This window comes from Chelonia mydas, chromosome 4 (genome assembly GCF_015237465.2).
Source record: "Chelonia mydas isolate rCheMyd1 chromosome 4, rCheMyd1.pri.v2, whole genome shotgun sequence".
NCBI classification, from domain to species: domain Eukaryota; kingdom Metazoa; phylum Chordata; order Testudines; family Cheloniidae; genus Chelonia; species Chelonia mydas.
The window spans coordinates 136,489,532-136,502,309 of record NC_057852.1 but is presented as its reverse complement, the minus strand read 5'-3'; the positions used below and the strand labels follow the sequence as shown (position 1 = coordinate 136,502,309).

General features: G+C 56.8%; 1 protein-coding gene across 1 annotated transcript in view; it reads right to left on the bottom strand.

The window, feature by feature from the left end:
- FBXO41 (F-box protein 41) overlaps positions 1–12,778 on the bottom strand; it is a 54,674-nt gene that overhangs the window by 12,549 nt on the left and 29,347 nt on the right. Inside the window, exons 5-8 of the mRNA XM_007054865.3 lie at positions 9,635–9,990; positions 6,909–7,150; positions 6,186–6,301; positions 4,673–4,825 (exon numbers count right to left, since the gene is read on the bottom strand). Coding sequence (XP_007054927.2) covers positions 4,673–4,825; positions 6,186–6,301; positions 6,909–7,150; positions 9,635–9,990 — 867 coding nt within the window. The remainder of the gene's footprint in view (positions 1–4,672; positions 4,826–6,185; positions 6,302–6,908; positions 7,151–9,634; positions 9,991–12,778) is intronic.

Below are 12,778 nucleotides of genomic sequence, written 5' to 3'. Positions count from 1 at the left end.
CATTCTCACGTTCCTGGAATACTGGACGCTCTGGCACTTGTGGGAACAGTGGGGACCTGCCCCTGCCTGCATGACCCGACCCCCGCCAGTGTGACCTCCTATGCAGCATGTGTGTGAGGTCATGCCGGAGCAGATGGAGCAGTGTGCTATTCAAAATGGTGCCCTCCGGTCCAATACTGGTCAAAACTACGTCCTACAGGGGATAAATGTCTCTGAAAAAGGACTGTCCAGAGTGAAGCCGGACTATCAACCCAGACCAAATTCAAACCAGCAGCCTCCCATCGTGTTACCAACCCCCTGTGCCACCCAGTCCCACATACCAATGGGAACCCCTGAGGATCGAGTCCATCCTTCTAATTTTGAATGACCCAGTTCTAAACTTCAAGTGAACCTAAAAATAAGCCAATTGTGTTATCTTGAGCGCTCGTATGTCTCCCACAAAGCCGCCTGCTAAGATTCCCTTACGAGTTCGGCTCGTCCTTAATTAAAACATATGAGTCATGGTGACAGGTGAAAACGCTGCCAAGCGCCTCGAGTGCACATGAATATTCGGGGCTGCTGGAGCCATTAAAAGTGAGGAAGGACGCAGCAGCAGATAAATTAAGCGACAGACCGTCATCTCGCATCCCACTCTCATTCATTTGTGGGCCCAGCCTCTGAATCAGGGTCTAACGCGTTTTGCACAATGGGAGCGGTGCCGGAAGAGGATCCAGAGGAAATGCAGCCAGCGCTGCCATCCCAGCGGGTTGGATGTAACATGTCTCCCTCGACAGCTGCATGTTAATGCTGGAAATACTTGTAAGCTTTTTGGAGCGAGAGCCACCGCTTGCTACGTGTATGTGCAGCGCCGAGCACAATGGGGCCCCCATTTCAGTGGGGCCCTCTAGGTGCTACCCTAATACACAGAGATTATAATGGTACTAGAGGGCAATGGGGAGACTAGATAGCTCAGGGATTGGTAATAGGCTACATAGCCTTTCACTCCGAGCCCCAGCAGTTTGTGTCTTGTGACCGAGGGGCAGCGCGGTTTGCTGGTGAGGCTGAAAACCCAGGTGTTCTTGGCTCTGGTTGCAGGTGGCAGTGAGATAGCGCGCGGTAAGGGGGGATTACCCCACACAACACACATGGCCATCTCCACCACAGGCGGGTCTTCTCTTTCCTGATCCAGAGAGATGCCGTCACCTAGACCAGACGAGGAAGGAACGAGATGACATCACCATCTCCATGGCTACATCCTGAGCTGGGAACCCAAGGTTCCTGCTCCACGCGGTGTCAATTTCCTTTCTCGTCTTACTCTTACTTTTTGTCCTCTCTTTGCCTTCTGTCTCATCAGAGCCCAGCTAAGCCAGCCGGGGAAGATCTAACCTCACAATAATTTGCTGCGACCAGCGTGGCAGACAAAAAGCTACCCCTGAGCAGCCGGGTCCTGGTGAAGAAAGCACCCTACAGACTGGGCAGACCAAAGGAAAGGAACCTGCCAGGCATATGCCAAAGCCAGAGTCCAGGACTATGTGCTCTGTGCTGCTCTTAGCCAGCCAGCAACAGAACTGCAACCCAGAGAAAGAAGCTGCCTTTTCCTCTCCTCCGTTTTCACATACATTTGACTTAAGAGGAGACAGCATCAGATGCCAGCAACAGAGCCCGAGAGCTGCAGCTCAGAACCAACTTCCTTTGCCCCCCAAACAGGGGAGCTGATGCCCTTCGAGCGATTGTCAAATTAGGAGGATTTTTCTCTTTAAAAGATTCTGCCCGAGTACTGGGAGAGGAAGGAAGGACAGGCCTGCGGGTCAGCCTGGCACTCAGAACTCCTGCCTCTGCCCCAGACTTCCTGCGTGAACCTTGGGCAAATCACTTACTCTCTGTCTGGAACGTCACTACCCGACACCGCAGGGGTGTTGTGAAGAGAAATCCATTAACGGTTGTGCCATGCTCTGGTACTGTATTAATGGGGCCACGTAAGTACCACAGATAGAAAGAAGCAAGTTTATTACAATGGAGATTAACTGTTGAATGCTTTGACTGTCTTTTAAAATTCTCCCCTTATTTTCCTGTGGGTTCAATAGGTGTTTAAACTAATTCCTTGTTTCTTCGGAACAAGCCAACCCCAAGCCCTGGCAACTGGACCCCGAGCCCAATTCCTTTTAATGCTGGGGAAGAAAAAGGTAACACCAAAGGCCCTGGTTTTCCAGGGATGGTCCCTGATTTCAGTAAGAGCCGCAGATTTCTGATCATCAGGGCCATGTAGGGTCAATTTAGAAGCATCCTTAACTCACCCGCAATTGATCCTCCCCACACGCCCCATCCCCCAGCCAGGGTGGGAAGCAAAGAATGCAGCCTGCTTGTGAAGAGCAGTGAATAGCTCCTCTCAAAGGCAATCCCCTGGGCTGACTCCAACCTGCTTCAGTGTCGTTTATCGTGGTGGCCCCAATGCAGGGACAATCCCGCAGTGCCCCGGCAGGTAAATAGAGCCTCGCTCCCGACTGCTCCCCTGGTGACCCTGCCAAAGAGGAAGGCCTTGCCAGCTTGCCCAGAAAGCTCCCGCTCGTAGCTTGTCACTTCTCCAGCCTTGCCCTCGGCGGGTAGAGCCAGGAACCAGCATTAATACAGGCTGTGCTGGGTCTTGTGCGGCCGTGCCAGGAGGGGGGAGCAGCAGAGGGGCTGGCTGGTGAGAGCACTGGGGGCTTCTCCCTGGGATCCTGACTGGGGCAGCGGTGACGGCTCATCCATCCTGTGTGTGCTGCCCCATGTCCCGCCAGCTCAGTGCAGCTTGTGCCTCGCCTTGGCCTCCTCCCCCCACAAGCCGCTCCACGCTTCCTCCCCTGCCCCATCCCCATGCAACCTCCTCCTCCAGATCCCGTGGCCGGGGCAGGACACTGGGTGGGCTCCGTGCCCCCGTATCAGAGCAGACTCCTCCCCATCTGTAAGAATGCCCCTTCCTGAGACTGGCCCGCGGGGCAGATAGTGACACATTTCCCATCTCCTGCGGCTAGAGCCTTGCCCTGCCCTTTGCAGGCTGATCCTCCCTGGCGAGGTTTGTGCCCGTCGAGAGGACAGGAGCCTGCAGCTGTTCTGTCCATTTGTCTGCTAAGCGCTAAGCAACCGTATGGCACTAGGGAAGCCAACAACCTACATCGTCATCCTCTAGCCCCCCTGGGGCTGGCCCTGTAAGAAATACTGGCGCTACACAGACCCCCCAGGCAGCTGTGGGCGCTAACCTCACCATGCCCGTTGGTAGGATTTGGAGCGTCTCTGTCCCCGTCCGCTCTCTGCACGCTGCCAGTGAACACACTGCACCCAGGAAGCGCGCGTCTCAGTGAACGTGTTATAGGACCACAGAGAGGTTGGGCTGGAAGGGACCTTGAGGAGTCACCTTGTCCAGCCCCTTGCGCTGCGGCAGGACAAGGTAAGCCTAGGCCATATCCCTGACAGGGGTTTGTTCTTAAAAAGCCTCCCGTGATGGGGAGTCCACAACCTCCCTCGGAAGCCTGTGCCAGAGCTGAACTCCCCTTAGAGTCAGGAAGTTTTCCCCTCATAGCCAACCTCAATCTCCCTTGCTGCAGATTAAGCCCATTGCATCTTGTCCTGCCTTCAGTGGACATGGAGAACAACTGATCCCCATCCACACCACCAGCGCTCCCAGCCGCAGCAGGCCCTGCAAGGTACTCTGTCAGCGCCGAGGCCGGGGGACTGGCTAGTGTAACAACAACAGACCCCGGTCGTTGTGGGCGGGATCGAACCTGGGACCTCTGAAGCTTAGTGTATGAGCCTCTACTCCATGAGCTCAAAGCCACACGGCTCTCAGCTAAGGCTGTAGCAGACTCATTAATCTCTCAATGGCCTAGCTGCCACTAGAGGGGGAACAGAGCGACACACCAAACAGGCCTGGGTGACCCTGTGTCCACCCTCCCAGGGCTCTCCCTGGGTCAGGGACAATGCACACATGGGGGGGGCGGTGCCCTGCTCTGCACACTGTGGATAAAGAGGCCAGGAAGCCTCGGTCTGTCGGTCTGGCACTAGACAGCATGCCCACAGCAGGAAGGACCTAGAATGCCATCCCTGTCTCTCAGACTGACCGGGGCCAGACATCTCCGATACTACCAAACCCTCAGCTCACAACCCCCCAGGAGAGTCTTTTCAGAGGCTCGTTGTCTGCTGCACCAGGAAGCATCCGGCACTTGAGAGAGGAACAAGATTCGGAGGGCAACTAACAGATGGCCTGGCTTGCAGAGGTGGGGCTGCATAGGGGCGAGTGCCAGCTAATCCAGGGCACGAGAGCCTCCTGCCATTGACCAGCACAGGGCAGGGTAGTTTGCATCCCCAGATGTTTCGGGCTGGGTCTGTGTATCAGGGCCGGGGCCCAGTCTGACCCAGTCACCCAGGAGAAGGTCCCACAGACCGGGCCTTGTGCTGGGGATTCTGGAGGCCTCAGGGGCCCCGGTCGGATTCCACGTGGTGTGGGCTGGCTCAGCTCTTCCCAGCTCCTGGCTACCTCCACCCCCGTCTGCATAAGAGCAGCAGGACAGACACCAAGCAGGAGCCTGAGGACTAAGCCCCCAAGTCCCAGGCAACGGCCCTTCCCATGCACACGCTCTGAGCGGCAGGCAGCCCGCCTGCCTCCCTCCAGCGCGTGCCCCACGGCGAGGTCCGGTGGGCCCAGGACTCGTGCACGTACCGATAGGTGACGGCTTGAAGCGCCCGGCAGTAGCAGCTGGCCAGCCAGAGGGAGCGGTCCGTCAGGATGTTGGGGCAGTGGGAAATCCGCAGGATGAGCAAGTTACCGCCCGTGGCCTTCAGCAAGGACTCCAGCCCGGCTTCGAGGCAGCCCCTGAGGAGACGGAACCAGCGGGGAAGGGGGAGAGAGAGCTCAGCGGCGCTCACTGCTACCCCTGCTCTCAAAGCGGGGCTAGACCCGGAGTCCTGGGACGAGGCCCAGCGTGGGAAACGCAGACCTGGAAGCCCAAGGCCAGCCGTTGGAAGGAAAGGTGTAGCCCCTTTCCTTGGGATGTTTCACCCGGGACTGAGCAAAAGCCACAGGGAGCAGCCCTGCCCTGGCCGGGGGCATGGACGAGGGTCCAGATCCTCAAAGGTATTCTGGTGCTGAACTCCCAGGGATTTCAATGGAAATTAGCTGCCGAAGTACCTTTGAGGAGCCGGGCCTAGACGACATAGCTCGCTCCCACCTGTGAGTGCAGCCATGCTGTGACAAAGGCCACCTCCTCGTCCTCAGCCTTGCTCATCACGTTTGGTTCGGGTGGAGGGGGCCCAGGCCAGGCAATGGTACGTGGGTGCTCCCCCTCCCTTGCCCTGTCTGCTTGACCCAGACTCGCGGAATACCAAGGGCAGATCCAGACCCCATAGGAGGGGTCTCAAGCTCCCTGGATTAGTTTTGGTGACCGATTTGCTCCTTCTTCCTTCCCCTGCCTCATTGCAGGCTGTTTCTCCTCCATCCTCGCCTTTCCCGCTCCTCTTCTCCTGTCCCAAGACGTCCTGGAAGCAGGACACTAACACCCTCACCCCAGCTGGAGACAAACACTGCCAAGGTCTCATTGACCTCCGCTACACGGATCTAAGACTGGCCTTTAATGCACCTCCATCAAACCTGTCCCTCAGTCCTGCCTCCACCATCCCAGCCCGTCCCTGGCCGGCTCTGTGCCCTTCAAGCCCTGCTTTGTCCAGACAAATATTACAGCAAAAACCCCCAGCTCCTCCCAGCGGGAGTTTCAGTCCTGCCCGGTGATGGAATATTAACCCTAGTATTTTTGATGAGTAGGGACTGTGTTTCTGATAGTGACCAAAGCACTAAGGGAGGGGTTCTCAACCGCGGGTCGGGGCCATCCTGCCTGTTCGGTACCAGTCGATGAGAGGGGGTTCCCAGGGGTCCCATGGAGGTACTGGGATGGGACTGGGGGCTCTGGTATGGAAGAGGCTGAGATCCACCAGCACTAAGCAATCCCAGGGACAGGAACCAAAGCACTGATAACCGGGCTCTCTTCAGGGCAGAAGCCAGGAAGCTATTAACGTTCTCCCAGTGGAGCGTTAAATGGAAAAGCCAGAGCTACAGAGACAACAGAGACACGGGTATTAAAAGGTCAGCGGTGCCGCCCCTGGGCTGGCAGACGAGATCCTTATGGAAACGGATGGATCGGCTACGGTGGTGGAAAGGGAAGTGTCTCGCGGGGGCTCACCGGGTGCTTTTCATGTACTCCTCCTTGCTCTCCTTCTTCCCTCTCAGCCGCGGCTTGAGGTTCTGCAGCGTGAGGGAGTGCGTCTGGGTGCACCATTGTGACAGCATGCCCAGGAACTGCAGGGGGAAGCCAGACCCCCCCCCAAGTTAGAAGGAGACACGTGCCGGGACAGGAGAGCCTGCAACCAGGAGAGACAGCGCCGGCCTCTCCCCCTGCCCCAGGGTGGGGATGGTGGGACCAGAGCACCACACATGCGCCCTCATGCCCAGGGTATGTCTACGCTGCAAGCAAACACCAGGTCACCCGTGGGGCAGCCCAGCGTGCCGGTTGCAAGGCTAAAAATATCAGCGTAGACATTCCCGGTCGGGCTGGAGCCCGGGCTCTGACACCCGGCGAGGGGGGAGATTCAGCCTGAGCCGGAACGTCTACACTGCTGTTTTGAACCGTGCAGCCCGAGGTCAGTTGACCCAGGCTCTGAGACTCGGTGCCGTGGGTTTTTCTGATGTTTCAGCTACTGAAAAAACCTGATTTTCATTTATCAAAAAATGTCCGTCCCGATTTCTACAGAAAACCTGGGCTCGGAAACAAAGGGCGGGGCTATGTCAGCCCCTAAGAAATGGACCCCACACTGCTGCCCTCTCTGAGGTTTTCATAGGCCCGGCTCTGCCCCGGGGCGTTCCCTGTGGGGCCTGGCTGGAGCCCCACAGCTGGCTGGCCTTTTACCTTCGACGACACCCTGGCGTTCTCCAGCAGCACCCGGGTCCACACGGCAGGGTGGCGCGCCACGAACTTCCAGTCCTTGCAGACCTCAGCAGCCTTCAGCAGGGTCTTGGTGTCGAGGTAGGTGAAGATGCAGAAGAGAGCAGCTCGCATCTTGAGGATCTCCGGGCTGATCACCTCGTTGGAGCGGGACGGGCTGCCTCTCTCGGGCCGGACAGCCTTCCCGCCGCCCCCCTCGGACCTGGCTGTGTGACACACACCATCAGCGGGGGCATTGTGCGGGGAGAGGGGGACAATGCTGGGGGTGGGGGTGGAATTTGTGGATAAAGTTTTCCCACGCTTTTAGCAGCTCCCGGTGCCTCAGCGTGTGTTCAGAATAATAATCCTTCACCCTCCTCTAGCACCTTCCCTCTGGGGATCCTGGAACATTTTATAAACAACAACAGATGCCCCGGGAGTTCGGTCTGTATCGTTATCCCCATTTGAACAAGGGGGAAACTGAGGCACAGAGCGGTGCAGTGACTTGCTGAAGGTCAAAGAGAACGACGGAACCCAGGAGTCCTGAGTCCCAGCCCCACCCGCTTCCCAGGAATAGAACCCAGGAGTCCTGAACCTCAGCAACCTCCAACCTCTCCACAAATGGAACCAGGAGTCCTGAATCCCAGTCAGGTCCCCACTCCCCCAGGAAAGGAACCCAGGAGTCCTGAATCCCTGTTGGCCCTCTCCTGCCCAAGGAATGGAACCAGGAGGCCACCTCCATCCCCCCATGAAAGCAGCAGGGTATGCCAGCTGGTCCTTGCACTGCCCCACCAATGGGCCTCAACCTCAGGCAGGGGTGTCTCCCCGTTTTCCAGGCTGACCCCGGGTTGCTGCGGCAGCCAACCAGCGTGCCAGTGGGGGGCAAACGTGCAGGCGGTTCTTGCAGCGCAGACACCTGCCGACTGGAGCCGAAGTGTGACCCCTCGCCCCCCAACTCATCTGACTCAAGCCGCGAGCGAACTGGGCTGGGATTCAGATCTGGGGTGCGGCCGTGAAATGTTCCCTCTCCTTTTATCGATCCCCCTGGCCCGTCCTCCTCCTCCCTGGCAGAGCGGGCCTGGCTAGTGTGGGTACTGCACCAAGCACATCTCCCACTGACGGGAGACCCCGGGCTATTTCGTAGGCACAAGGGAGCAGAATAAAGGGCCAAATCCAGACCTGGTGGAATCAATTGCAACTCCAGTGGCCTAAATGGGATGGGAGTGGCAACTGTTTACACGGGCTCTGAATCTGGCCTCGTGGCTTAGCATTAGCTCTGATGGCCTGGACCCCCCTCAATCGTCCCTAACACACTTTGGAGGTGCAAGAAAAAACATTCCTGATGCTCCGACTTGTAGTGTTTTAGATGCTCCATCGCCAGGGTAACCGAGTTCAACTCTCTGGCAGAATGGTGTTCAAAAAGCCAGGGCTCTGATTTACAATGCTAACACCTCACATTCACCGAGAGAGCCTCTCTCCTCCGGGAGAATCTTGCCCACGCTCTCTAGATCACATCACTCAGCCCCGGCGTGCAGCCAGCTCTGGGGCGGAACACAGCAGCTGCTTAGCAGCATGCCACTACAGTCAGGGACATCCAGTGTTAGGCAGGAGGTCAGACTAGATGATGGGGACGGACCGTTCTGGCCTGTGAAGATGTGAAGAAGAGCATTGTATCTTGCTGAAGCTGCAGGGGGAACTGAAGGAGGCAGAATGTAATTATGGGGATTCGTGTTGTTTTTATGGAAAGCACCACGGGACCTTTCACAACCACAAAGGGTTAGGAACATTGGCGTTGCTGGCCTGGATCCAGCCCAGGATCCATCTAGATCACTATCTCCAACAGTCACCAGCTCCAGCTGCTTCAGAGGAAGGCGTAAAAACCCCGCACAGCAGGTATGGGATAATTTGCCCCAAGAAAGGTCTTGTCCTGGTCTCTAATAGCCAGAGATCGGTTCAAGCCCTGAAGCAGGAGGTCTAATATCTCTTCCAGTGTTTTTATCATTCGTTATGCAAGGTCTGGACATTCCCAATAGCCATATCCCTCTTTGCAACTTGCTAAATTCTTGACTCTCTATCAATCAATGGGGTGACCTCAGCCAGAGACCACGTGCAGCCCAATCTCCCTTCTCTAGCGCAGGGATCATATTACAGACTTTTATCCTGTCTTCTCCTATTCATCTCCTTTCTCAGGTAACAGTCCCATATTTTTCCAGGCCCTTGATCACCCTTCTCTGACCCCCTCTACCCCCAATTCTGCAATATCCGGTGTGAGATGGGGCGCCCAGCCCTGCACCCAGTCTCCAGATGAGGCCGCCCCATTGATTTGGAGAAAGGCATTCGAATATTTTCCGTGATATTCTCCACCCCACTCCTGCTTCATCCTATTGCCTTGGTTGTGATTTTTGGCTGCAGTGGCATGTCGAGGAGAGGTTTTCACTGAGCTGCCCACAATGGTGCCCAGGCCCCTTACAAGAGCGGGTACAGTCCATTGCGTAGCTTAATGTGCATTACTTCGGAGCTCGGTTTTCCATCTCCCCCAGACGCCGGTACCTCCCCAACCTTCCCCAGGCTGGAAGTGCAGGGTTCAGCGGGAAGAGCGCCACCTACTGAACTGTCACTGCCGCTGCCAGGGTTTCCCAGCCAAGTGTGGGTCAGGGTCGCCCCTATGTCCGGGCAATGGGGTTCCCCGCACCACCGGGATGGAGACTCACCCGTCAGCTTGCAGCTGTTCAGGGGCCTTGCCAGGTTCGCCTCCGGTGGGATGCGGCGGTCTTGCTCCCACACCTCAGCCTCCGACTCGGTTGTCCTGGAGCCCACGTCCGAGACGTCCCCCTCCTCCCCCTCGGTGCTGTCACGGTAGGGCCGGCGGTGCCAGTTCTGGATGGCCTGCCTGCGGAGCCCCGAGCTGCGGGCCACCACGGGCCGCTCGAAGCCGCCATCCACGCCCCGGCTCTGCCCGCTGTGGTAGGGGTGCCCGTCGGCATTCTCCTCTGGCTGGTACAGCTCGGCGCCGTCGCTCTCGTAGCAGCCTGAGCTCTGGGAGACGGCCTTCACCCGGCTGGAGGCCCTGCGGGGATACGCAGCCATGAGGCGGATGGTCTTTCCTACCTGGGAGGCAGCAGGGAACTGGATCCAGAGCAGAGCTCCAGGGACAGTGCGGGTGGCCACGCACCCTGTCATAAATATAAAGGGAAGGGTAACCACCTTTCTGTATACAGTGCTATAAAATCCTTCCTGGCTAGAGGCAAAACCCTTTCACCTGTAAAGCGTTAAGAAGCTAAGGTAACCTCGTTGGCACCTGACCCAAAATGACCACTGAGGGGACAAGATACTTTCAAATCTGGAGGCGGGGAAAAAGGCTTTTGTCTGTCTGTGTAATACCTTTGCCGGGAACAGATCAAGGATGCAAGCCCTCCAACTCCTGTAAAGTTAGTAAGTAATCTAGCTAGAAAATGCATTAGGTTTTCTTTGTTTTGACTTGTAAATTCGCTGTGCTGGGGGAAATGTGTATTCCTGTTTTTGTGTCTTTTTGTAACTTAAGGTTTTGCCTAGAGGGATTCTCTAGGTTTTGAATCTGACTGCCTGTAAGATTATCTTCCATTCTGATCTTACAGAGTTGTTCTCTTTTCTTTTTTTGTTCTTCTAATAAAGTTCTGATTTTTAAGAATCTGACTGGGTTTTTTGGGTCGTAAAATTCCAAGGCTGGTTTGTGCTCATCTTGTTTATTCTCAAGCCTCCCCAGGAAAGGGGGCATAAGGGCTTGGGGGGATATTTTGGGGAAATAGGAACTCCAAGTGGTCCTTTCCCTGTTCTTTGTCTAAATCACTTGTTGGTGGCAGCGTACTGTTCAAGGACAAGGCAAAGTTTGTGCCTTGGGAAAGTTTTTAACCTAAGCTGGTAAAAATAAGCTTAGGGGGTCTTTCATGCGGCTCCCCACATCTGTACCCCAGAGTTCAGAGTGGGGAAGGAACCCTGACACACCCCAAACCCAAAAGCCCTGCTTACAGAAGAGCCCCCTGTTTATTTCAGGCACATGGCGGGGCCTCTGTATCTCGATGGTGAAGACATTGCTCGGGGATATCCCATCTGGAGCAGGCAGGGCGAGCAGTGCCCCGTCAGACGCTCCCAGCCAGCAACTTCCCTGAGTTTCTAGGACAGTTTGTCTAAAGCCGCCCGACATTCCTGCACCTGGCACTGGGGATCCCCCAGGCCTACGAGGCAGCCGGCCGTTTGCAGCAGGTGGCGAGGGGGCCAGCCGATTAGCTGTAGAGAAGTCAGGCTTGGGGCCAGCCTGGGAGGCACGAACCTGGTTTAACTGGGACTTCATTGAAACAGAGGTTGTGCTGCATTCGGTTCCTCCTGCCCCTGCCTCACAGGGCATGTCTACACTGTGATCCCGGGGCGTGAGTGCAGCCCAGCTTTCATCTCCCCAGCCGGGGTCGTGGAGCAGGGAAGCCATGGCAGCCCGCGCTTCAGCATGGGCCACCTGGATCCCTGGGTAGCTCCTGGTGGGGCTCGCCCGTGCGGAAGACTGCTGCCAGGAGCCGAGCTACGGGCCGGGCTCCAACGACACAAACGGCAGTCACAGTGCAGACAGACCCAGAGAGGGCGGCGGTGGGGTCTAGACAGCACTTCCCAGGAATGAGCCATTCGCAAAACAGGCAATGAGGGGAAAGGGGGCACCTGGCCAGTCCATACTGTGCGGCTCCAGGGAATATGGAGGGGGAACCCAGAGGCTGGGATAAAGGGCTAAACTCCCCTTAACGCTGCCATGCTTACAGTGGCCAAACTTAAAGAGCTAGTGAGCCAAACGCATCTCTGGGGTGACGCCACTAAATCAAGGGAGTTACGCTAGGGATGAATCTACCTCCGTATGGCAAAAAGATGCACTGCCAGCTATTTGAATGTCCAGTAGCTTCCCGGATACGGACAACTCCCGGTTAACAACAACATTTTGCAGGGAACCAGTCCCATCCCAGTGACTTTAATGTTAATGGGATTCGGATATCAGCATGCTGCTTACGAGCGGCACTGTGCGGACGAAAGGCCCCAACCGCAGGCAGGTTTGCAAGGCTGCAGCCGATGAAAGAAGTGCTGGGATGTACCTCGCTTGCCTGCAACCCGCAAACGTGCCTGCGGCCGGTGCTCCGCATGTTCTGGAGCTTCCTCAGGGGCTGCAGCCCCGCAAACCTGCCTGCGCACAGGACCACACAGGAGTTAAGGGGCTGCGAGCTGGGAGGGGAGGCTGTGGGCAAGGCAGTAGTGGAGAAGGGGACTGTTACAGCCTGGGTGCCAGAGCTGCATGGTATCTCTCCCTGCACTCTGCGGGATGTGCCCTGCCAGGAGGCTGCGCCCAGGGAAGGAAGTGCTGGGACGTGCTGATCCATGACCCCCAGAGAGGGGCTACCGGGCAGCTCTGTGGGGCCCCTAGCTCCCCTGCTTCCTCTAGAAAGCCTGGGCATCTGGGCTGCAGCCCCCGTTGCTGCCCTGCCTGGATGCAGGTTGGCAGGGTGGCAGCCAGGGAGGGCACAGCCCAGCACTTCCTTCCCTGGCGGCAGCCTCGCAAACTTGCCTTCACTCACTGGCAGCTGTCAGATAATGGCAACTTTCTGCTGGTAACCGAGGGGTTGGTAATAAGCGGAATCCACTGCATTTAAAAAGATCTGACCAGACGGTCAGTCCTAGAGCAAGAGCCAGTGAACTGAGTGTCCTGTTCTCTCTCTCATTCCCAACACCTGAAACAATGGGAACCACCTCTCCTGCTGGTACCTGGGGTCACCTATGAAAGCCCAGATCCCAGAGACCAGACCCAGCTGAGGTGTGTGCGGAAAAGTCTGCTCTTCCAGCTACACCAT